This window comes from Notamacropus eugenii, chromosome 2 (assembly GCF_028372415.1).
Source record: "Notamacropus eugenii isolate mMacEug1 chromosome 2, mMacEug1.pri_v2, whole genome shotgun sequence".
In the NCBI taxonomy this organism is placed as follows: Eukaryota; Metazoa; Chordata; class Mammalia; order Diprotodontia; family Macropodidae; genus Notamacropus; species Notamacropus eugenii.
In genome coordinates, this window is record NC_092873.1 from 528212651 (window position 1) to 528237627 (window position 24977).

A 24977-nucleotide genomic window follows, 5' to 3' on the forward strand; every position below is an offset into this window, starting at 1 on the left:
GGCACTTGATAAACGCCTGTTGGTTGCTAGAATGCATGCTTCTTAATGTTCGGCACAAAGACTGTTTCAGTTATTTTCTTTACATTCCTATGCTCAGCACAGTGCCTGGCCTGGCACACAGCTGGTGCTTAATAAAGAGGCGGTGAATGATTAATCACTTTCCAGTTCCCAGGACTCTCCTTGGTGTGGCCTGGGGGCCAGAGATGAGCATCCAGGGGGCAGGCTGGCTGTGTTCACATTCTGCCCCAACCAGGGATCATGAGGGAGCCCTGGGCATGTCCAGGACATAAGAGGAGCCTGAGAAGGAGCCCAGGAGGGGGTGGCATCATTATCATCATCCTTATTATCAATACCACCAGCAGCAGCAGGCAGTCGGGCTTTTCTCAGCAGTAGCCACCACCCGTCGCCCCTCCAAACAGAAATGCCTTTTTTGCCTGCCCCAATGCCAGCTGGCTCAGCATCTCCCCCTGGCTCTGAAAGCTCCCATGCAGGAGAACAGGCTGGAACATTCTCCTGGGCTCCCAGCTCACAATGCAGCCACGAGCCTGCTTTCTGAGCCTCTAGGGGCTGAGACACAGCCAGGCCTCCCCACAAGGCGGGCAGAAGCCGGGCACTTCCACAGCCCTCCTGCTCACTCACAGCTTCCTTCTTTTCTCTCAGGAGGAGGTTTAAGTAGAAATCTTTTTTCAAAACAAAACAAAACTAGACATTATTTCATCGGTGCTAGGAGGACACACCCATTGAGCAGTGACGTCTCCTGTGCAGACTGGCCTCTGAGGTTCAGTGAGAGCCACATCGAGGCTCTGAGAGGTTGTGATCAGCTCAGGGTCACCCTGCCACTGTGTCAGAGGGAGCACTTGAACCCAGGATTTTACAACAACTGCTTCCCTCCCATGCAGTAATGAAGGCTTCCTTTATTTCCCACTGGCTTCTATTTGGGGCTAATGGCTAGGGAGGGTAGCTCTCCACTCAGGGGCAACTCTACTACATGCCACAGCTTTGCTAAGCCCTTCTGGGTGCAAGGCACTGGGAACTCAAAGGATGCATCTGGATGCAGTCACAGGGTGTTGAATTGGGGGCAGAGAGAGACGTGGGTCTAAATCTGGGCTTGCCAGTGTACTACCTGTGTGACATGGTAGGACGACATGGCCTATGAGGTGCTTCCTCTCTCTGGAGTCCCTGGTACAGAGGAGGTGCCTAATACATACTTACTGCTCAATTCTAGTAGCGTCTCATAGACTTTGCTGGGCCTCAGTTCTTCATCTGTAAACAGTAGGGGTTGGATTTTAGGGCTCCCACAGGGCCCTATCAGCTCTAAATCTGTGGCTCATCCTACAAAAACAGACCCTGCCCTCAGGGTGCTCTCAATCTAGCTCCTCCAGTCACACCCAAGTTATTTATAGGCCTCTCATCAGGTTATAAGCAATGTGGCCCAGCCACCCTCCAGCCAGCTCACACCCATCCCTGGAGCTTGGGGCCAGGGGAGGGCGGTCCCACACAGCTCATCCCTGGCTGGCCAGCATCCTCAGTTGAGGCTGTAGTCCTGTCTCTGGAGCTCCACAGCCTGCCTCCTCCTGGGAGGCTGCCTAGGATGGCTGAGGACACTATCCCTGAGAGGGGACCTGGGATTTGAGCTCAATCTCCCTGATGGTTTTGGAGTCAGTGGCCTTAGGTTTTAATCCTGGCTCTGACATTTTGCCTGTGCATGCCTCAGTTTTCCCATCTGCAAAATAGGGATAAGAAGAGTGCCCATGCCCACCTCCCATGGTTGCAGTGAGGCTCTAATGAGACAGTAACTATTGTGGGCTTAGATACAGATATAAACCTATCAAGCTCTATCTATCTGTATGTGAGTCAGTATGGGTTTCGTATTTGTGTCACTGGTTAACAGTGGGATTTATTGCATCTGGAGTGAATCTGTCACTATACTCCTCAGGGCCTCAGTTTCCCCAAATGTAAAACAAGGGAGCTGGACTCCCTCAGTGGTATCTAAGGTCTCTTCCCACTCTGACTCTGTGATCTGATGATCAGAGTTAATTAAATAAGGTGTTTTGGGATAATTTAACAACAGACAAAGCAGTTTGGCCTAAGCTAGGGACATAATTGTTCCTCATAACATCTTTAGATGGGAGAATCAGATATGCCTTGTCGGTCAGGGCAGCCACTGACATATTTTATTTCTGGGCAACATATACTGTGTAGGAGATTTCAGAGAGCTGTGGGGTGCTTGGGTAAAGACCAGTAACACAAGGCTGGAAGAACTGCCATATTGGTGGGTAGCCATGGGCAAGCCTTGGGCAGAATCACAGAGTACTTATTAGCCTTCTGAACAGCCTCTAAATCCAACTCTTTGGTTTTCTAATGAGGAAACAGAGGCCCAACAGTGTTAAGGAAAATGAGGAAAACCGCTACGGAAGAGGGTCAGGAATCAAACCCTAGACTCTTGGCTCCAAATCCAGCTTTCTTTTTCCTATAACATAGAGGGAGAAAAGTCAACTCAGCCATCTGGAAGAGCTCCATTTCAAGATAAGGCTATCAAAGACAACACAAAGGAACATTGCAGAAAACGAGAGAATCTGTAATGGTCCACGCCAAATTTGACACTGTACCGACCAGCAACTATGAAAACCCATCTTGAAACAAAAAGAGTTGGAAAAGATGACTTCTCAGCTTCCTCCTTGATCTAAATGTGAGATCTGAGTTTTCTACCAATCATCTGCCACCAGGGGCTGCAAAATTAATATTGTTTTCTGGGACCCTCAAAGTTGGGAGGAGGCCTTTGGGGGCTAGAGAGGGATGGGAGGAAGGACATCAGTCCCTTCATCTTCTGGTTCAGGACTGTGGCCCAGCCTGGGCATTTCCAAAGGAAAGCCCTAAGGAGAGGCGTCAGAGGAGCTCCAGTATTCAGTCTAGGACTGTGGCCAGCTGGGAGAGCTGGGGAGCCCATTGGCCAGTCAAGCCATCAGCCTCTCTCTGGCTCTGGGACGGAAGACAGAGAGGGAGAAGAAGAGGCCAGGTAGGAAGGGAGGGTTGTGGGGAGATCTCCTGGGGTAGTTCTCACCAATGGGACAAATAAAGCCCACTTATAAAGGCCCTGGAATCTGGAGCACCCAGCCTCCTGTGCCCCACCCAGCCCCACCCCAGGGCCTCAACACCAGTCCTGGAGGAACAATGCATGTGTATTTTTGGAAGTGCATCTTCTGGTTTCCCTCTCCTGGCATCTCGAAATAAAGGCATTTTGATGTTTTTCACACCTGCCCAGCCCACAGTGCTCAAAGTGTGAGCTTAGGGGATGCTGGCTTGAGAGGAAGCCTGGCAACAGTAGGATTAGGGGTGGGGCTGGTACGAAAGTGGGGGCAGGGGATTCAGGAGCAGGGTCGCAGCACTCCATTTCAGGGCCTTCCCATCATGCACATGAAGGCGTTGGCCCCAGGGACTCCTCCAGCCCCTGGTGGCTCTCTCCAGGATCCCAAGGCTGGGGCTGGGCTGGGGGGAGATTGAAGGGGGAGATGACTCCCAATAACCCCTGCTCTCCTGAGTCCACGTTCTCAGTGGGGTGGGGGTGGAATCAGGGCTGTCAGGACACGATCTGCTAGCTGTCAGCCAGCCTTGTTGATGGAGAATTAGGCGTTCTTTCTCAAAAGAACAATTTCTGCTCTGGGATCCAAGTTAAAAATCTATAGCCAAGGACACAGAAATAGAGTGACCCAACCCTGGCTGGCCTGAACAGGCTGGCACAGGACAGGAGAGTCACAGGTCTGCCCAGCTCGGGAGACAGAAGGGAGAGGATTGGCAGAAATGCCCCAGGGATAGAGGGATTCAGAACAGGCCCATGTCCTAGCTATGCCACTTCTGAGGTGACCACTGGACTTTTGGAGTCTCAGTTTCCTTGTGGGTAAAATGGGAGTGTGAGGGGAGGGGAAAGTTGGACCAGATCACCTCAGATCTCTCTTCAAAGTTTAAATCTATATATGTCTATCTATCTAGAGAAACAGAGAGGGGGAGAGGAGGAAGAGAGAGAGAGAGAGGGAGAGAGAGAGAGAGGAGAGAGAGAGAGAGAGAGAGAGAGAGAGAGAGAGAGAGAGAGAGAGAGAGAGAGAGAGAGAGAGAGAGAGAGAGAGAGAGAAGACAGACTGAGATAGAGACAGACAGAAGATAGTGACAGAGGACGGTGTAGTGAGAAAGGTAATGAGGTGAGGCAGAGACACCTGGGCCAACACCACCACCACCACCGCTGCATTGGATCAGCTTCGACAGCCTGGCCCAGTCATTGAGTCTCTGAGCCTTAATATTCTCCCTGGTAAAATGAGGGGACTGGACTTACTAAATGGTATGAAGGCCCCTTATAGACCTCTGATGGTGTGATCCCATGATGACTCTGGTGTCAACCAGGGGTCTTGGGCTGGGCTCTGTGAACTTGTTTTTACAAATATTTTGATAATTACATTCCCATATAATCAGTTTGCCTTAGAGTCCTACACATTTTACTTTTATGCACTGAAAAAAACCAAAGAAACCATGATTCGGAGGAGGGTTGTGGAGGTGTCATGAGACTGATGCCCAACGGGGCCCAAGACACAAACATGGACTCTCTTTGTGCAGTCTCCCTCTATCGGTGCCCATCAGACTGGCAAAGCCTCTGTCAATTAGAAAGTCTCAGAGAGTCTCCTGAAGCACTGAGAGATTCAGTGACCTGCCCAATCTGTGGGCCAGTCAAGATGGGAACCCAGCTCTTCCTGATGCCAGGCAAGGCCCCTCCTTGTGCACCAACACCCTGTGCATCCGGATGTCCATGCGTGTATGTGGAATTAATATGATCATCGATCACCCAAACCTAGCCCTTCCTCCACCATGATTTTTGAGAGTGATGTAATCCCCTCATTTTGAGAAGAAGGTCCCCTTGGACAATGCATGTTGTTCCTGCTATCTGTGGGGTTGTCCATCTCTGGGGCCCCTCGGTTCAGTCCCTTCCTCATCCTTTACACCTGATTCTGCTCTGAGTCTCGGGGCTTCCCTTGGGATAGTCTGGTTGTTCAGTGGGTCTGGAGGCAGAACCAGGGAGCCTGAGGTGAGCCCAGCTGCCATCTGCATCTCAAGGGAATCCTGATCCCTGTATGGTGGACTACTCTGACTACTGTGGAGATTCTGTGCTGGGCCTCCTCTGAGTCTTCCTCATTGAACCTGTTCTGCACACAGCCACCAGACTGATCTTTCCTACACTTTCTCAGGGGGCTCTCTGGCTCAAGGACTCCCCACAGCCACCCACCCTCTGAGGAGCTCACCCCAACCTGCTGCTCCCGTCCAATGCAGCCCCACTGCTCTGGTGAGCCTGGTTTCCTCATGTCCCTGAACCTAAGAAGGCCCTCTCCAGACTGCTCAGGGCAGTTCTCCCCACCTGCAAGGCCTCCCTCTCCTCCTGCCTTATCCCAATGTCAAAGGGGCCCCTCACATCCCATCTCTTTCACAACCACTTTGATCTCTCCCTCCTTTGAACTCCCAGGATATGCCTGTGAAGAGTGAGCTTTGGGCTTGGGAGACTGGCCCTTTGGGAGCTGGGTCACAGGAACAGAAACTTGGGGACACGGGTTCATATCTCACTGGAAACATTTGGTACCCTCTCTGTGCTCCAGGGGCATGCCCATGGCCTCCTTGCTGCTTGGCATACATGGCCTGACTCTGGGCACCTTCCCTGGCTGTCTCCCATGCCTGGCAGGCTCTCCTTCTCATCTCCTCCAGTCCTGGCTCAAGTGTCTCCTTCCACAGGAAGCCTTTCCCGCCCTCTCTTCCCTGACTAGTCCCACCCCATCCTACATGGGTCCGCATGTTGTCTCCCATCAGGAGACAACAAAGACTCCCAAAGGCTCCGACTTTTGCTTTCCCAGGCTCTTAAGAGAGGCTAGCTGACTGATGTCTCTCTCTACCTCAGTTTTCTCATCTGTAAAATGAGGTGTTAAACAGAATGACCTCAAAGGTCACTCTCACCCAGCTCTATTGATGGGATCTGAGCTCATCTAGCCCATACGAGGAAATTGAGGCCTGGGGTGGTCATGGGTCTGGCTCATGGTCACCCAAGTAGGAAGCATAAGAGGCTGGAAGCACGCAAGTCCCATCACTTCTCTAACTCAACTTCCTCATTTGTAAAATGAAGATAATGGTATCTCCATTACCTACTTTACTACATCCCTTGTGGAGAACACTTTGTTAAGTTTCAAGTCCTTTATAAATATTATTATCATGGTTTGGATTATTGGGTGCAGTGCTGTGACCCTGGGCAAATCACTTAACCCTGTTTGCCTCAGTTTCCTCATCTGTAAAATGAGTGGGAGAAGGAGTGGCAAACCATGCCAGTGTTTGCCAAGAAAACCCGAAACAGGGTCATGAAAAGTCACAATGACTTAACAACCACAAAAAGCCACTTTTCTCTCTCTTCTTAGTTTCTAACCCTTTGCCACTCATAGGATGGCAGCTCATTTAGGTGTGATGAAGTCTGCAAAGCGATGAGAAGGTTATCCCAGCCGGCATCACCAGTGTGCCCCCATTGTACAGAGGAGAAGATTGAGGAGCCAAGGCTTGCCTGTGGGTTACGCAGCTTCTTAGGATCTGAACCCAGGTCTCCAGTGCTCTGGCTGTTAAACCTTGCTGGAATCCAACATTCTGTGCCAGAGCTCACACACCTGAGTGAGGCCTGTTTACTTAGAGGCAGGTTCCTCCCTCCCCTCTTCCTCAGGGATCCCACAAAGTACTGAATGTTTCTGGCCAAAGGTTACTCGCCCACTCACTTCAGTGACTCTATTTAAAGTCTGGGTGGATGGAGTCTTGGTGGCTGGGGCCTGTTTTATTGGCCTGGACAGTGATGCTAGCTGTGACCTTCCTGCCTCTGAGGCAGCCCACACCTTACCAAGACTGTCCACCTGCCCAGTGTCTGTTGCCCTGGGATCTGCCAGGATTCACTTTCAAGTGCACACTGTGACTCTTATGAGGAAGAAAAGGCCCAGGAACACCGGATGTGGCTTTCAGTGAGGTCTAGGGGCTGGGGATGGGTGGTTGAGAACTTCTCTGTGTGACTTGGGGCACAGAACCAGGAGCCCTGGGTGCAAAAAACCAACTAAAACCCCCTCCAAATAATTTAAGTTACTTGGATGGGGCATGGATTACTTTTGGAAGTAATGAGCTCCCCATCACTGCAGGTCTGTAAGTGGAGGCTCAATTGTTACTAATCAGGGAACACAGGGATCCTTTTGTAACTGGCACCATGGGTTGTCTAATCTGCCCACACCCAAGAAGAAAGCAAGTGCTCTCTACCCCAAACCAAGGTGGACCACAATGCCTCAGAGGCTCAGGAGTCAGGCTGGCAGGAAGTAAGGATAATAAAGGAAGAAGGCATGGCGGGCAGTGCCAGATGTGAGACAGGAAGCCCCACCTCTGGCACTGTCTGGGTTATCCTGGGTGAGTCATTTACCATTTCTCTGAGCCCCACTGTCCTCATCCACAAAATGGGCATCACTCCACCTGTGCCTACCTTCCAGGATTCAAGGGAGAAGCATAAAGTGCTGTGCCAAGCTTAAAGCACCTTTCTCAGTCGCTTAGGATTGTTTCTATTATAATCATGAATATAAGTCATTGTCTTACCCTTATAAGTCAATCAGAGGCAGAGCCAGTGCGTGCAAGGAATCAGGACAAAATGACCCACATGTACGCAGTACTTTAAGGATCCTGAAATGGTTTGTCTTATTTAACTCTAAAAAAGCCCTCTGAATTAGGAAATCATCTTCTCTCCATTGCAGAGACAGAGAACCTGCCCAAGGCAGGTTAGGATTGAGGCTGAATTTGAACTCAACTCAGGCGGATGCTAGGCCCCATGCTCTATCCACAGAGAATGTTGGCTCAGTGGGTTCCATGGGGGAGCTTGGCCCCCATGGACCCTTAGTTCTGCCTTCCCCAGCTCCCTGAAGGCTGGTCTTTGGGGCAAAGCTCTCAGAAACCTGACCTCTTTCTCTCCCTTTTGGTTGTCCCTTGAAGCCTAGGAGGACAGGTGTGCAGCAACACGGGGCCGATCCATCTCCAATGGATGCCAACCGCCAGCATGCCTGGGGGACAGCTGGGCTGGTGGGACCCTCCCTTCTTCCCCTCCCCCTGCTGCTGCTTTAGAAGACAGGCCGATGCCTGGGGTGCTCTGGGGCTCCTGTGAAGGCTGCCGGCAGCCAGAGGGGACAGAACACAGGCTGGGGAAGGGGCAGAGAAAAGGGAGTGAGAGGACACAGACAAGATGACGGTGGTCCCTCATGTGCTGGCACCATCATTGTCTAGGCTGCTGGGGATCTGGGGCTGGAAGAGACCCCAGAGGCCGACCAGTCTGACCCACTCTTGGTCCGAGGGCCCAAGAGCCTTGGGGTCACAAGAAATCAGGGACAGAGGAAGGTCATCCAGAGACCCTGGCCTCCTGGCTGGACCTGGAACAAGCCCCTCCATCTCTTGGTGGCTCCGGCCATTCTGTCTGACCGTTGCCAAGCCTGGCCTGCCTTCCTTCCTCCACTCTGCCCGCTGACCTCCCTGGCTTCCTGGGCTCAGCCAGAATCCCACCTCCTACAGTAAACTTTGGGCATGTCGCTTTGCTTCCCTTATTAGGGCTAATTATTAATTACCATAAACAAATAATAAATGAACATTAATTATTAATAAAAACATAAATTAATTATTAGCCCTAACATTCTCATTTGTAACGCTGGGGAAACAATGGCACCCGCCTCACGGGAGGCTCAAATGAGGGAAGGGAAGGTGAATGTTGGGCTATAATATGACCGTTTTGTGGCCCTCGCTGATCCCCATGGGCCAGGATCATCACTGATATTATCTACCAAGCAGTCCAAATGCCGGAAGGTCATGTAGGCGCCACTCAGTCCAGCGCCTTCAACCGATGGAGGAGGCCACGAGGGAGGAGGTCCCAAGGTCACACAGGCTGTGAGAAGCAGCAAATGCCGATGATTTCCCCATTATCTGGCCTGCAGAGTACAGGGGAGCTCCTGTGGGTGAGGTGCCAGGTGGGTGGAACTGGCAGGAAGCAGGTCTGGGGTTCAGGAGGGAGTGAGGGGTGAAGGAGGGGGTGCTGAGCTTCTGGGAAAAGGTGGGGCTTGGTAATCATCAGAGCCCAGACACAGCAGCTGTGAGCTTTTCTCATGGCTGCGGAGGGGAAGGGGAATGGGCAGCCCTGAGATTCCGTGTTTGGGGAAGCATGAGCTACCGCAGAGGATATAGACTGTGCACATGCCTGTCTGCATCCTTATTACTTCTGCCCACAGCCTGTGAGCTCGCTGAGGGCAAAGGCTGTTTGTCTGGTGTGACTGCATGCCAAGGGCCTAGCACAGAGTAGGAGCTTAATGAATGCCTGCTGACTGAACCTTGTTTGTGTACACATCCTCTCCTTCATAACACGTAAGCTTCCTGAGGGCAGGGTTCACCTAAGTCTTGATATCTTCAATGACAGCACAGACCTAGATTCATAACACATTCCAGTCCATGGATTGGTTAATATGTGTTCAGGGACAACCTAGGGTGGTTGTTGTGTTCTAGAAGGGACCATCACGAGGGTGATGTCTCGACTTGCCCTGCAGTCAGCCTCACTCTCTCCTCCTCTGGAGTCCTCAAAGTCCAGTGATGAGGCAAGTCAAGATGACAGGCCATGGCCCCAGATGCAATGGGTGACCTTGGCCTTTCTAAACTAAGGTTTTCTCTGGGTCTCAGTTGCTCTGAGGCAAAGTCCATTCAATGACTAAGGGCCAGGTAACAACTGAGATAAAAGGTGGTCTAATTAACCATCACAAAAGAATCAATCTGGGAAAGGGAGATGCTTGGAGTTTCTGGCCAGAACCAGAACAAGGTAAGCAGAAGCTGGAAGAGGGGTTTGGAAGCCAACAGAAAGGAAAAGAGAGATACTGAGGGGAACGAGAAGGCTCAGTGTCCACCTCAGAGAGGGAGGAGTCAAGGCTGGTCAGAAGGCTCCAAGGCTCACTGGGCCCTAGGAGTGTAGCTGCAAATGTGGAACGAAGCTCAGGGGCCATACAAGCCTACACACTGAGGTCTAGGGAGGTTAAAATGGCCAAGTACATTGGGGAAGCTGGATGTGGGGAAAAGAAAGAGAACTTGGCTTTATTTTATACCTGTTGAGTTTGAGGGGATGAGAGGCTGGAGGATGGGAGAAGGCTGGAGATGGACACTGGGTTTGGAAAGAGTGGCATGGAGGATATGGTTGAGCTACCAGAGGAGAAAGGAGATCTGAGAAGAGCAGGGCATATGGAGAGAAAAGCAGGGAGCCAAGGAAGGCCTTGGCCTTGGGGCTCCACTCCAGGAGAGAGGAAGCAAAGTCAGCAGCGAAATGGCAGAAGGAGCAGCCAGAGAGTTGGGAGGCATGTGGTCAAAGCATCCAGCAGCATCCGGTCAAAAGGAAGGCCTCAGGAAGGAAGGAAGTCATCAGCCAATCAGTGTTCAATGCTGGAGGATCCCCAAAGAATGTCACTAGGTCTGACACTGAGGCCACTGGGGACCTAGGAAGTATGATGAAGGTCGAAGTTGGTGCAATGCCTGGGGCGATGCTAACTACAAAGCACCTGGGCAAAGCATTTAACTTTTCTCAGCCTCAGTTTCCATATCTGTTATATGAGGATAATAGCCTACTATGCACCAGGCACTGTGCTAAGCGATCTCCTAACTGCCTGGCAAGGTAGGTGCTATTGTTATCCTCCCTGTGCAGTTGAGGAAACTGAGGCACAGGGTGTTGAATGCTAGCCTAGGGTCACCCAACACAGAAGACAAACAGAGAACATTTGCATGTCTTCTCCTAGCCATGGAATCTCAGAATCTGGGAAGGACCTGAGTGGGTAGGAGGGGGGGAAAACATGGTGCTTTTGCCTCTGAGGAGAGGCCATGTAGCATATCAAGTGGAGAAAGCTCTGACCCTGGAGCCAGGAAGACCAGGTGCACATCTTCCCTCCGACACATGCTGTCTGTGGACCAGTAAAGTGCCTGGTGTGCCTAGACTGCTAGCTAAGTTACTGGGATTGTTATAATTAGCTGTTGCTGTTGTCTCTCCTTACTCTAGCCCGATATCTAAGATCTTAAGTTGCCAAGCAGGCAATCACCAGCATTGGCAGAGGGAGTCTTCTCCCTAGGAGTTCCCAATATCACTGAAATCCCAGGTCCTGACCCAAAACAATAAAAAACAAAATCCCAGTCATCCCAACTCACTCAAACTACCAACCACCCAATGAACAACTTAGGCACCCAAACCCAACCCTCTGGGACAGTCCCTGAGGGTTTCCAGTTTGCAGAGCTCAGCTCCAAGCATTGTCTAAGGCCAGCCCCCTCCAGCCCAGGGAGGCAGAAGCTACAGTTGCTAGGAGATGACCAGGAATCTCAGAGAAGCTGTGACTCACCCAGGGTCATCCAGTTCTAGGGTCTGGGATGGGATCCAAGTCTCACAGGACTCACTCCACCAGATGGGCTCACCGGTCCAACCACCTGCCTAGGGCATGAATCACCTCAATAACATACAATCACAGCAGGGATCATCTTTGCCTGGGGATCTCCAGGCATGGAAAAATCACTCCACCCTTAGAAACTTCCTTCCATCTCCCAGAGAGTTGGCTTGGATGGACTCAGCTATTTACATCCTGCTCTGTCTTTCCATTGTCCATTCCCTTGGCTTCCTTAAAGACTGAAGCATCCCCCACTTCCCTTCATTCACACCACAGCTCTCTTGTTTGTATACATTTGCTTTCATGTGGTCTCCCTCAACAGAATGTGAGCTCTTCCAAGATGGGTCCTGTGTTTGCCTTTCTTTATATCCCTGGTGCTTAGCACAGCACCTAGGAAACAGCAGGTGCTTCATAAAAGCTTGTGGACTAAGGAACAACCCCCTCAGTATAAGGAATTGGTATAGGGCTTTCCCTTACATCAGCCCAAATTGATTTTCTTCTGCCTGTCCCCCATGGGTTCCAGGACGAGCAGGACTTTCTCCAAAATGGAAAGGTTGACCTGAGTCCAAGGTCACACAGGCAGCCTGGAGTACCTGCAAGCAGGCAGGTCACTGAGGGAAAAGGGGAAGGAATCTCCAAGGTTATTCAGTCCAATCCCCTCACTGCAGGAGACAAAGAGGTAATTTGTCAGGATCACATATGTGAGAGGCGCAATCTAGACCTGTTTCCTGGGACCCCAACGGATGGCTTCCTGACTCTTCAATGGGGCGTCCCCAGCACATCCCATGATGCCCCCTTCCTGCACACGCATTCAAATGAGAGCTGCATTCTTCAAATGTTTTTTGAGCACATGCTATGCTCCAGACCTTAGCTCTGGTGCTCCAGGAGGACACAGAGATGAACGAGACACTGTCCCTGTCCTCAAGCAGCTGATAATCAAAGGGAGGGTAATTCAGACAGTAACAATTATCCAAGGCAGCACTGACCTAGAGTCGGAAGAACTGAATTTAAACCCAGCTTAGCACACACTTTTAAGCTCTGTGACCCTGGGCAGATCACTTAACTGCTGGCAGCCTCAGTTTCCCCAACTGTTAAATGGGGATAATAACAGAGGTAGCTAGATGGCACTGTGGATAGTGTGTTGGGTTTTGAATCAGGAAGATCTGAGTTGAAATCCAGCCTCAGAACCGTCTTAGCTGTGTGACCTTGGGCAAGTCACCTAACCTCTGCTACAGACCTTAAGCTGCCAAGCAGGGAGAAAATGGCAAAGTTTGCCAGGATCTCTGCCAAGAGAACCCCAAGGATAGGGGTCCAAGGGTCGGGCATGACTGAACCAACTGAACCACAACAAATCTCCTTGGGGGATGAGGACCAAATGAGATGGTAGGTGGAAGGCGCTTCCCAAACCTTAACTTGCTCTTTAAATACAAGCTTCTGTTATCAGCAATAACACCAGACAGAATGGATGTTTGTTTGGTCTTCACCAAAATCTGCAGAATGCTCTCTGCATTTTACAAGGCAGGAAACTGAAGCTGGGGGAGGGGAGGAGGCCTGCCCCAGGTTACACAGGTGGTGACTGACTGGTGGGTCTACATTTAGCACAGCTGCCAACCACAAGAAGCAGCAGCTAGAACCTGCATGACTTCAGCCAGGCCCCAGGACTCCATAACACTGACTGGAACAGCATGTCCATCCTGAGAGAGAGGCCCAAGGCACTGGGAAGCAAAAGGGCCTTTCAGAAAGGAAGACCCTGGACTTGGAGTCAGAGGCCCTGGGTTCAAATCTCAGCTCTGCCCCTTGGTCCCTGGGTGACAAGTCACTTTCCCTGGCTGCCTAGGATCATGCCTGGGATCCTCTCCTTCCTCCTTTTCAATGATGGGATTAACTCAGATAATATATGATTCCAGCAGCTATAAATCCCATGACTGCAAAAGAAGAGATAGGGATGGAAATTGGGGAAAGGTATTCCAAGTAGAGAGAACAACATGGGCTAAGGTGTGAAGGTGAGAGCTGGAACAGACTCCAGAGGCTAACCAGTCTACCCAATAAATGATCCTCCAGCCTCTGCTGGAAGAACTCCAGTGAGGGGCAGCCCATTCCACACAGAGATAGTGGCAACTCTTGGGAGAATGTGACTTTGTCGCTCCTAATTCCTGTTACTAACCTGCCTTCTGGTCCCCAAGAGAGCTGGTCCAGAGCCTCTTCTAGGGGACAGCCCTTTAAATACCTGGAGAAAGGAGCGAGGCTGACCACCCCCAGTTCCTTCACCTTGTAGCCCGGACCTGGCTGGCTGCCTCTAGATACTCCAGAAACAATGATCTTTGGGCTGGACTAGAGAAGCAGAAGGGGAGGGGAAAGTGAGGAACATTTGGTGACATTTTCCAAGTGAATTTGTTTTCATTTGTTTTAACTGAAAAAATCCAGCCCAGGAAACTTTGAAGAAGGAGGAAGGGTGTGTCTTAGGAAAAAGAAACTGACCACGATAAGAGTGTTTCTTAAGAAAGGATGGAGAGAATTATGGCATGGGCCAGTCGTTGAGCATGTTTCTTTGGAGACCTGGCTTCACTTCAACCAACCAACAAACAATGAACCCTGCCTCTGGTCCTTAGTCGCACACCTCCAATCACAGTTCTGTTTATAGACAGCAAAGATACCGTCTGCCTTGGCTCCCACGTCACTATTTTCTTGGGATTCTCTTTCCTGACAATTGTTTTTGGAAGGATGGCTACTGTTCCATTGCCCTCCGAGTGGTGTGTTCCCCACAATCGGCTCTTCCTGAGACTTTCCTCCGCAGTTAGCACCACCTTGCCCTGGAACAGTCTACCATCTCCAGCCTGTATCCCCAGACTAGCCCTTTGGGAGGCTGGCCTCCTCCTCCTCCTCTCAGTGGGACTGTCTCCTGGGGCATACGTTTTGTGGAAGGGCACACACAGCCCAGCCTGCCTTCCTTCCCCTCTCAGCCCTGGTTCTGAGTGTTTGGATCTTCATTTCCCACTGCCCCCCTTTCAGCAATTTTTGTGTATAGTTTTCCTGGGTATTAGAGGGTGAGCTCCTTGAGGGCAGGGATTGGATTTCTTTTTACTTGGATTTTAATCTATGTGCTTAATTAATCCTTTCTTTCCTTTCTTTCTCCTTCCTTCCTCCATTCCATTTATCTTTGTGTCTGCAGCATCTAGTATACACTAGCAAAGCAAATGAGAGCTGAATCAGCATTTATTGCTTCTTGAAACAGATCATTAGCTGCTAGACCAAGAGCTCAAGCTACAGAGAAATGAAGATGAACATGTTTGGACCCACTTTTACCCCCCCCCCAAAATCAAACAAAGGGAGAGGAAACACTTTCACAACTAATAACAAATCAATGGGAAAGGAAGATTCGATTTTTCAAATTTCACCGTCCACAGAATGTTTTAATGAAACTCGCAATGGACAAAGGGGGAAATCCCTGTGCTTCAGCCAGAGCATGTGGGGGTAGAGAATTAGCTCATGCATGGGAGACACACCAAAGGCATGAACCAAAAGGCATGATGGGAGAGGCTGTTGCCACCTCTAGCAGACTCTCCCTGGTTCCACTGTCTTGGTGAAAATTCAGAATACAGCAACGGAGATCAATGACTGGGTCCACTGCACATTGTTAGGTAACATCAGCCAGGCACTTGCTGCATAAAGGCAATTCATCCGCTCCTTCCCAGCTGATTCCCTTTCCAGCTGATTCCCCATCGCACTCACCACCGTGGCTGCTCTGAACCTTCTCTTCTCCCCTCAAGCCTCCCATTCCACCCAACCTCCCACCCATTCAGATGAGGGCCTTGTCTTATATTGAGCTGAAAAAAAACTGGACATTCAGTGAGGGCTTTCCTCTCCTTGTCTCTGAGCCCTCTGAAATCATTTCCCACTATTCCTCCCTTTACTACAGAATCTGAAGGGGCTTTTTTTTTTTTCTTTTTGTCAAGGCCAACCCTTTTACTTATAAAGTCAAGCCAACAAGCATTAATTAAGCACCTACTGTGTACTTTGGTCCCATCCCCTATCCATCTCTGATCTCTCTTGGTCTCCAGTCCTACCTCCCTCTGTCCCAAAGATGTGCCCAAGTCTTCTCTGTCCAGGAACTATTTCCTCATTGTCTCTGCCTCTGAACTGCCAGTCCCAGGGCCTGGCCCACAGCTGGTGCTTAATAATAAATACTTGCTGAATGACTGATAGAGCTGAAGAAGATCTTAGGGCCATCCATCATCAGAATTCTCCCATTTAGCACAAATGTCCTTGATCATGCTGGAGTCATTGGAAGCCAAGCACCATGCTAACTGTTTTATAAATATCTTACATGATCTTCACAGCAGCCCTTTGAGACAGGTGCCTTATTATCCCCATTTTACAGTTGAGGAAACTGAGGCAGCAGGGGTTAAATAAATTGCCCAGGGGTCACAAGCTAGTAAACGACTAAGGCCAGATTTGAACTCAGGTAATAAACTGTTCTCCTCAGAGTACTGCTCAGGCTGCTCAGCATCAGCCCATGTAAGTCTTCCCCGATTTCTCCGAATGCATCTCTTCTGTCCTTGCTAATCATGCAGTAACATTCCACCACATTCCTACATTTACCTGAGGTGCACCCACTTTGTTTCCCATTCTTCGCTATAACAAAAACTGCTGTTATAAATATTTTCCAACATCTGGGTCTTTGCCTTTTGTCTTTGGTCTCTGGAACAGCGTTCCCATTTTAGAGATATGGACACTGAGTCTTGGAGAGCTTATGAGTTGCCTAGAGTCGGCCCCTCAGTAACCATTTAACCATCACTCAGGCAGGGCCTAGATCCAGTTTCTTTCGACTACAAATTCAGCCCTCATCCCCCTGTACTTTACTCTATTTTCACTCTTGGTAATTTTATCTGGTTCTGAAGTGATAAAGAGAGAGCAGCTGCTGTGTCAGTCTGCACACTGGCTAGGAGCATAAGTCAATACGAGAAAGGCCTAGGGTTTTACCACGTGGGGCTACCAGCGCCATCTACAAAAATGGCCGTCTCTGAGTCCTGGAGAGGCCACGTGCTCATTGCTGGCCTCCTGTGTCCAAGGCAGGATTTCAACCTGTGTTCCCTTCTCTACTATGCCAGGCTCTACTTCTGGGCCCAAGGCAGTAAATGGGCCAACACAAGGAAGGAAGGGGCATGGGGAGAATGATTGATGATCTGGTCTGGTTCCTGCCCACCGGTGTGCATCTGAAGAATTTTAGGTAGCTGGACATGGAGGGTCCATGGCTTTCTTGTCTTTTAAGGCTCAGCTCATTGTTTCTTGTCAGGAATAGATCCTGGGCCTACCACTCCTAAACGATCCCTGGGTCTCACTACCTCCCCTGCAATCCAGTGGAAAGAAGGCTAGCTTTGGGGGCAAGAGGCCCTGAGAGTTTGAGTCAGTCAGTCAATATACATTGAATTATGCCTGTTATGTTCCAGGCACTAGGCTAAACCCTGGAGATTACAAAGACAGTGCCAGTATGACCCTAGGTGAGTCACATCACTTCAGGGCTCACTTAAACCCAATCCACTTGCAAGTCAAGACATCACCCTCCAGATGTTGGTTGTCCTCTTTGAGAACAAGGATGAAAACACATATTATCCCTTCAAAGGGCTTCAGCTTCTGCACCTGAAAAGTGAGGTGGCTCCTAGCTTTGAATCTAGGATGCTATGACTTCTCTGGGCCTCAGTTTACTCTTTTGTAAAAGGAGAGAAGGAGGGAGGCCTAGCTAATCTCCAACGTCTGTTCCAGCTCTGAGCTGGTCCTGCCAGTCTCCAAATGTGAGTCAGATCCATCCGCTGAACAGGCGAGCAAAGCTGAAACCTGGTCTGGCTGACCAGCAGGCCTGGAGACCTGCATAAAAACAAGCCAGCTCAGCATTTCCAGACTCCAGCAGACACGCACAGCCGCCAGCTTGCTGCTGCCACAGGGAGGAGGGCCCAGGCACAAAGAGAGCCTGGGTGGCCCCTGTCCGGATGCCCCAGGGTCTGGTCCGCAGGCATCCGCACAGAGCTTGAGATGGGCCATTGTTTGCCGACAAACAGGGCCCAGAGGAGTCAGGCAGGTTAACAGGGGCTGCTCCTCCTCCCACCCTCCTACAGCAATGATTAACTCTGACTCCCAGGATTTTAAAGTTCTTGAGTTTTCCAAAGTACTTTCCTTATCACCAGCCTGAGGAGGGCAGAAGTGCCGTGCATTATGCCTACTTCATAGATGAGGAAACTGGGGCTCTGAAGCTGGGAGGGGCCTTAGAGGTCCTCTGGGCCAATCCTCTCACTTTACAGATGGAGAAACTGGGGCTCAGGGAGCTTAAGTGACTGGCCAAAAGGTCATACAGGCAGTAAGCTCCCTGCTGCACCTCCTCTCCCTTCAGGCCTCAGTTTCTTTACCTTTGAGCTGTAAATTTATACTCTCATGAGCCTGTAACCTCTCTAGGCCTCAGTTTCCTCTTCTGCACAAAGTAAAGGAGTTGGACTAATGGCCAGTAAGGTCCCTGCCAGCTCTAAGTGATGAGACAAAGGAAGTATGTGTGATTTTCCCACCCATGGGGAGCCCTCATCTTGGGCATCCCCTCCTCCCATGGAGCTCACCACCCTTGTACAATTTAGTAGCTAAGACCTCCTGAATTTCACGATGCACCCAAGGACCCCTTTGTGGGGGAGGTCTCTGGGGGAGTTTGGGATGAAAAATGCACAAATACCTTCGAGAGGCAAATGCCAAAGCAGAGAATTCTACACGAGAAACCTACTACACAAATCCATGATCCACTGAGTAGTCTGGGGTTAGAAAAGTGAAGCCCGTTAGGACGACAGGATTGAAACAGAAGAACATACTAAAGCATGTCAGGGCAGAAGCCAAGACTGACTCCACTCCTGAAAACTTGGGAAAACTCAGGACAATAAGGGAAGAAGTGCACGTCGAATCCCCTGCAAGCTCACCGGTCCTACAGGGAGTGCTGCAAAGTACTCTGAGTCTCAAAGCAAGCAAAAATAGTGTGCTTGGGCGGGGAGGAAACGGGCCTGGGCAGTGCCTTGCTGAAGGCAACGCAAGTCCTGTCAGAGTGAGAATCTGAACTCAGGCCCCTGGACTTTGAAATTAGAACTCTTCACCGTATCACAATGGATGCGACTCCTGCCTCTGACTACTGCTAGCTGTTTAACCATGGTCACATCATTTTACCTTGTTGAACCTCAGCTTACTGATCTGCAAAATGGAGGGGAGGTAAAAGAGACTCAAATGGAATCCTGTAAGTTATCTGTACTATGTCCCATATATCTCTTCAAAGACCTCTGAGCCCCTTTTCAGTTCTAACAGTCTAGGAAATCATGATTCTGGGTAAGAAGTAAAAACAAACAAACGAAAAAAGCTCTGCCCAACACAGGAACTCCCTGAGATGACAGATCAACAGATGGTACAGGCGGCGGGAGCCCAGCAGGAGTAGCAGGGGTGGGTGGGAGCCTGGGCCTTCTTAAATGCTGGAGGAAAGATGTAGAAAGTAGGGCTTCCTGAGGTCACTGTGTCACTTGTGCGCTGCTGGTCATTGGCTAAGGCACAGACTGTTCCGGTGGGGGTGATGCCAACTGCAGCAGTGACGATCATGAGACCTGACACTGACAGAGAGCGTCAAGGGTTTGCAGAGCGGTATCTAGCCCTCCATCCACTCTGCTCTCCTCGCTCCTCCCCCTGATGCTTCCTTTCCTTTACCCTCCTCCCTTCCCTTTCCCTTTCCCCTTCCTTTCTCTTCTTTTTCTTTCTTTTCTCTCCCCTCTCTTTCCCCTTCCTTTCTCTTCTCTGTCTTTCCCCTTCCCTTTCCCTTCTCTTTCCTCTCCCATCTCTCTTTTCCTTTCCTTTCCTTTCTCTTCCTTCTCTATCCGTCACTCTCCACCTCTCTTCTAGATCGAGAATGTGATAGAGCTAGACTGATGGATGTGAAGCCAGAAAGATGGGAATCTGAATCCTAATGCATCAGACACTTACTGCTTTGGGCAGTCACTTATCCTTCCCAAGCCTCAGTTTCCCTGTCTGGAAAATGAGGGGGTTGTCCTTGCTCACCTCCAGGATCCTGTGATTCCATTGCTGGGGCAGTTTATCTAGAATTTACCCTCTTGGAGACTTTCCTGGGGAGTCTCCTGAGAGACTCAATGACCTGCCCAGGATGACAGGAGGCAGGACTGATTCCCAGTCCTGCATTAGCTCAACTGAGCCTTGAAATAACTCCAGGAGGTACCCCAGGCATTATAATCTCTGTTTTACAGATGTGCAAACCAAGGCAAAGTCACAGAGGTGAAGTCGCTTGCCAGCAAGCATCCGAAGTAAAAGCCTAAGCCAGCTCGCTGCTGACTCAAAGATGAGAGTTCTTTAATGCTGGCTGTCTTTCTTGCAAGGGTATGCCCAATGGTAAGATTTTCCTGTTCTTAGAAACATAAAGGCACAAAGGGATCACTGAGCTGCTGTGGTCTCTTCTCTATTGGGTGAGCACCTCAGATGCTCCTGAGATGCAGGCAATGAAATCTTATTATGGGCAATGGAAGGAACCCAGAACCCAGAAGCCTGGACATAGGCAACTCTGTCCCTGCAAGGGCCCTCGGAATCCTCTGGTCCAAGCCCCATTTTACAGACGGGGTAACCGAGGCCAAAGAGAATGAAGGTCACATAGGCAGTACAAGATGGAGGAGGAATTTGAACCTACCACTACAAAGCCTTCTCCATCCTTCACCATCAAATCCTGTTATCTCCTGTGTGAAAAAAATAACCCCCCAACCTGCATTCGTTATGAAGAAAAGACACGCCAAGCCTCTTTCCAATTACACACCTGCTATGAGGAGTTAGGTTGTTATCACCACATATCAGATTGACAGATAATTAATGAATCAAGGTCTCTTAGGCTGGGAGAGGAGAAGCAAAGACGGAGGTCTTGTCCCCTCCTCTCTGTGTCTTCTATGGGCCACGATGGGGGCATGTAGCCTTGCCTGCCTTCACAGATTAAAGGGTTAAACCTGTTCTGCGGGTAGGAGCATCACCTTGAACTCAAGTGTGTTGTGTGCTGCCTAGAAGAACAAAAAGAAGCAACACGAACTGAAAACCTCTCTTTGGTGGGGGAGGCTCACTGTGCTCAGCCCCCATGGGCACAAGTGGGCAGTGAACCTACGGGCAGGTCACCCAGAGAGGAAGGAGGAAGGCAGAGAGTCTGACCAGCCTGCGGCCTCGAGGCTGAGGCTCTGTGGCTCACCCCATGCTGCTCCAGGGACCCCCTTCTTTCCCATGGCACCCGCCCAGCAGCTGGCTTGCCCTGATAGTTGCCAGGCACGGAGGTCATGCTCATTCTCGGGCAGACCTGATGTCTTCCACGTGAATAAGCCATATTCTGGGCTGCTATCGGAGTGGGACAGATGGTGGTAGGGCAAATGAGCATGCCATGTTGGGAGAGACAAGGGCCCAGGAGAGGAGGAGGGTGTGCTTTCTGAGCACCTTAGGGGCTGAAGGGAGGCATCAAGAAGCTGCATGTTGGCTACGGACTTGCAGTTCAGGGGCTGGGGATAAGTTTATCTGCTCCACCTAGCCCATGGTATCTGCAACCAGTTGTTCAAGATCTTGTCAATGAACAGAAGCATGATCATTCCCTGTGAAGGACCGGGGCTGGCCAGGGGTACATCAGCACCACTCAGATTCCAGAACAGGCCTGTGGCAGAAGAGGGATGCACACACCCTCTCCCCTCATTCCACCAGGGACATATTGCCTGATGGGATCTGCAGGGGGTCCCAGGGAGCAGCCCCAGAGGGCAGACAGCAGGTTTCAGCTACAGGAATAAAGAAATTTGAAAAGGCTAAGAAAAAGATACCTTAGTGTTTTTCCCTGGAGTCAGTAGGGAAGTGCTGGCATATGCCACACTACGGAATAGAAAGGTCAGAACTGCATGTGAGGCATCTTTCCATGTCTTGGTCATCTGAGCATACACCCTCTGCTCATGCCATGGCCCTCCAAGTCACAGACAGCTTCTGGGGGGTACACAGGGTTCCTGCTTTGGAGACCCCTGCTCTAGGCCAGTCCGGCCCTTTTACAGATGAGGAAACTGAGAATCAGGGAGGTGGCCAGTGTCAGAGGTGGACTTGGACCCTACTGCCCTTCCACCCTTTACTGTGCCGAGATACAGACAATGGACCATGAAAATGAAATGAATAGCTTCCTAGGGCATTTGTGATGACTTCCATCTTTATGGCCCTTGACAGTCTGGGATACATTTTCATCTCAATTATTCCTGTGATCCTTACAACGGCCCTACAAGGCAGGGAGGGCAGACAGCTTCCATGACTCACCTTAAAACGTAGTGACAAGTGGCAGAATTGGGTCTGATGGGATTATGTAGGACCTGAGCTAGAATCCTTTCTCAGACACTTACTAGCCGTGTGGGTCTGGGCAAGTCAGTTAACTTCTCTGGAAATGAGTTTCCTTACCTGTGAAATGGGGATAGCAATAGTGCCTCTCTCCTAGGGTGTGAAATGAGTCACCACATGTCATTTGTATACCCGAAAGTACTCTAGAGAGGCTGGCTGTCATTGTCACTGCTGGAAGCAGCCTCCAAGGCCAGCTAAGCCATCCCCCACAACTTACAGGGGAGGTACCAGAGGCTCGGAAAGGTCAGCGGATTTGCCAGAGGTAACACTGGGAGTGAGGGGCCCCAAGAGCCTCTTTCTGGACACCAGAATCAGCCCTGTAGAGCCCTCAAGTCCATCAGGAAAAAGGTCTCGACAATCCCTAGTCAGAAAGGTGGCTGTGGACCATCCCAGAGTGCCAAAGATACCTTCCTAAGGCTGGCGGAGGCGGAATAAGAAGAGACCCCTGCAGGAGGGATTCAGTGCTTCAGGATCAGTGAATATTGGAGGCAGAAAAGACCTGCAAAATCAATCACCCAGCTGCCAACTCAGTTGTTTTACAGATGAAGTAACTGAGGCTGCAAGAGGAAAATAGACACTGCTCCTGAGCGGTAAATGCCCAGTTCTCCTCCTTGCCAGGCTCAGGCTCTGTCCACTAGACCAGGTGGTCTCTGAGGCCACTGTGCACATGAGAAAGATCCTCCTACGGACAGGGGGGCAGGAGGACAGGAAAAAGGGCTGTCTTCATTATTTGTTTTGAGGGGGAGGGGATTCTCATCATTGGATTGAACAGAGCTTGGCATCTGAGGAGCCTTCTTCCTGTTTCTGTCCTGTTCTGGGCTCACACAATGAGTCACCTATCTGTCATTAGTTTTGAGGTGCTGTGACCCAGCCCAGCCAGGAACTATTTTCATCTTGGATTTTTATAAAGCAAACACAAACCTATGCCGCTCCCCCACCCCCAACAATTTTTTCCTCCTTTGGAGTTTTGTTTGCCTTCCAAATGGGTTCCAGAGAGTCAAGACTAAAACATGGATGGTGAAGGCAGAGGTTAAATTCAGCATGTGGTGTGTTCGGGTGTGAAATGCCAAGCTGAGTGAGGTTACTCCAGGGCTATCGATGGTCCAAAAGCCAATAAATGCTCCCTATATTTCCTGCTGGGAAACTGAGTAGATGAACCTTGTGCCCTGGGCCTTGGCCAACGGCTTTGGGTCACGGGCTGTGACGAAGGGGAGGGGCAAGGGGGCAAGGCTGCTTCCCGGAACTGAGAGCCGTCTGCACATCCTTGCAGGATGCTACCCAGCTGCCCAGCCCAAGGGCACGGTGGCACTCAGGACATTGGTTCTGCCAGTAAAATGGCCAGGGAACTAGCCAGGCAGGAGAGATGGGAACATTTAGAAACAGTAAGGGACTTGGTGTTATAACTCAGAAAATCCAGGAAGCCAACTGGATGAACAGTTCTGGACTGAGGCCAAAATGATCTCTTGTGGCTCCATGGCACTGCAGTCTGGGTACCTACTATGTGAAGCACCTACCATGTGTCAGGAACTGTGCTAAGCCCTAGGCCTATAAAGACAGAAAGCAAAACTGCCTGCCCTCATGAAGCTGACAGAGAGGATAATGCGTGTGTGCACAGACAGACAATGTGTGTGCCTGTACACGCATCTCTGTACACACACAAATACACATATGCATTTACGGTATCTACACAAAATTAATACAAGGCAGTCTGGGTAATACAGATGGGTACTATGGGCACTTGAGGAAAGTCTTTCCATAGAAGGTGACCACTGGAATTGGAAGCTCTGGGTTCTAATCCTGCTTTGTGATCCTGGGAAAGGCACCCTTTGGGTCTTTGCCAAAAACGTCAGGGTTGAGAGGGAAACGCTGTGTGCACGATGCCATGGTACTAACGATGATCTATCATCGCTCGCTGTCCTGGTGTGTCCCAGTCACTGCAGTCTGCACACGTTTACGTACATGATCTACGCATGTCTCACATCAGCTTGCCTGTGATCTACTAGTTATTATTAACCCCCTTTCGTGGATAAGGAAACTGAGGCAAGGGAGGTTAAGAGATATGTCCATGGGCACTGCAGGTGAGAATCAGGGGCAGGATTTGAACTTGGGCCTTCCTGGCTCCAAGTTATGGTCCATTATGCCATTCTGCAACATGGGCAGTTATTATTATTCTTGAGACTGAGAGGCAGCATTGCACAGCGGACAGAAAAATAGCCTCTGAAGCAGAGGATCTGGGTGTGAGTCCTGCCTCTGAGACTGACTGGCATGTGACAAGCTCTCAGCATGCTAGGCAACTCTCCAAGAATATAAGTCCTAAGAAGATGTTGACAGACGAATGTGGGGGCACTTTACTCACACGGGAGTCCCCGACACCTGGAAAATCACAAGTCCAGGGCCCATCACCAGTGTAACGATGGTAACAGCTAGAATTTCTAAAGCACCGTAAGGTTGGAAAAGCCTTTTCCAAATGTTACCTTACTTGGCCCTCATAATAAGACTTGGAGAGATCCTCATTTTACAGATGAGAAAACCGAGGCAGTCAGCAGTAAAGTGGCTTGCCCAGGCTCACACAGCTGAGGCTATGTTTGACTCCAGGCTGGCTCTCTATACGCAACATCACGTAGCTTCTTACGTCTGCTTTGTATTTATTTACACGTGTACATATTTCTGCTGAGAGAATGCAACTTCTTTGAAGATAAGGCCTGTTACTCTTTTATAACTCAGCACCACGAATAGAGTCCAGACCATATTAGGTACTGAATGAATGCTTGTTGATTACTCCTTTTGTAGCTAAGTTCCTGAAAGTAGCAGCAGGTAATAAATCCCCATCATTAACTACCACTAAGGAACTCACTCCTTCGCCAGACAGCTGACTTGACATCTGAGGATGGCTCCAGTTATTAACAAAGATAGTTTTGCTTCTTTGAATTAAAATCTGTGTCCCAGTGACTTCCACCCACTGATCTTTTACGCAGAGCAATCCCCTCTTTTGTAGGGTAAGACCTTCAGCTATGTCAGAGACTCTCAGAGGTAGAGGGGACCTCCCTAGTCACCTAGCCCAAATTATATCTGAAGAGGCGTCCACTCTCCATCAATGGCCAACGAGAG

General features: G+C 50.1%; 1 protein-coding gene across 5 annotated transcripts in view; it reads right to left on the reverse strand.

Annotated features, from left to right (window-relative positions):
- GNG12 (G protein subunit gamma 12) overlaps window positions 1-24977 on the reverse strand; it is a 135959-nt gene that overhangs the window by 6436 nt on the left and 104546 nt on the right. Inside the window, exon 1 of one of the 5 annotated variants that reach the window (XM_072649797.1) lies at window positions 11427-11510. The exons of the other annotated variants lie outside the window; for them this stretch is intronic. Within the exon in view, the coding sequence (XP_072505898.1) occupies window positions 11427-11436 (10 nt within the window). The 5' untranslated portion in view covers window positions 11437-11510. Of the gene's footprint in view, window positions 1-11426; window positions 11511-24977 lie in introns of those variants that run through there. 5 annotated transcript variants of the gene reach the window in all.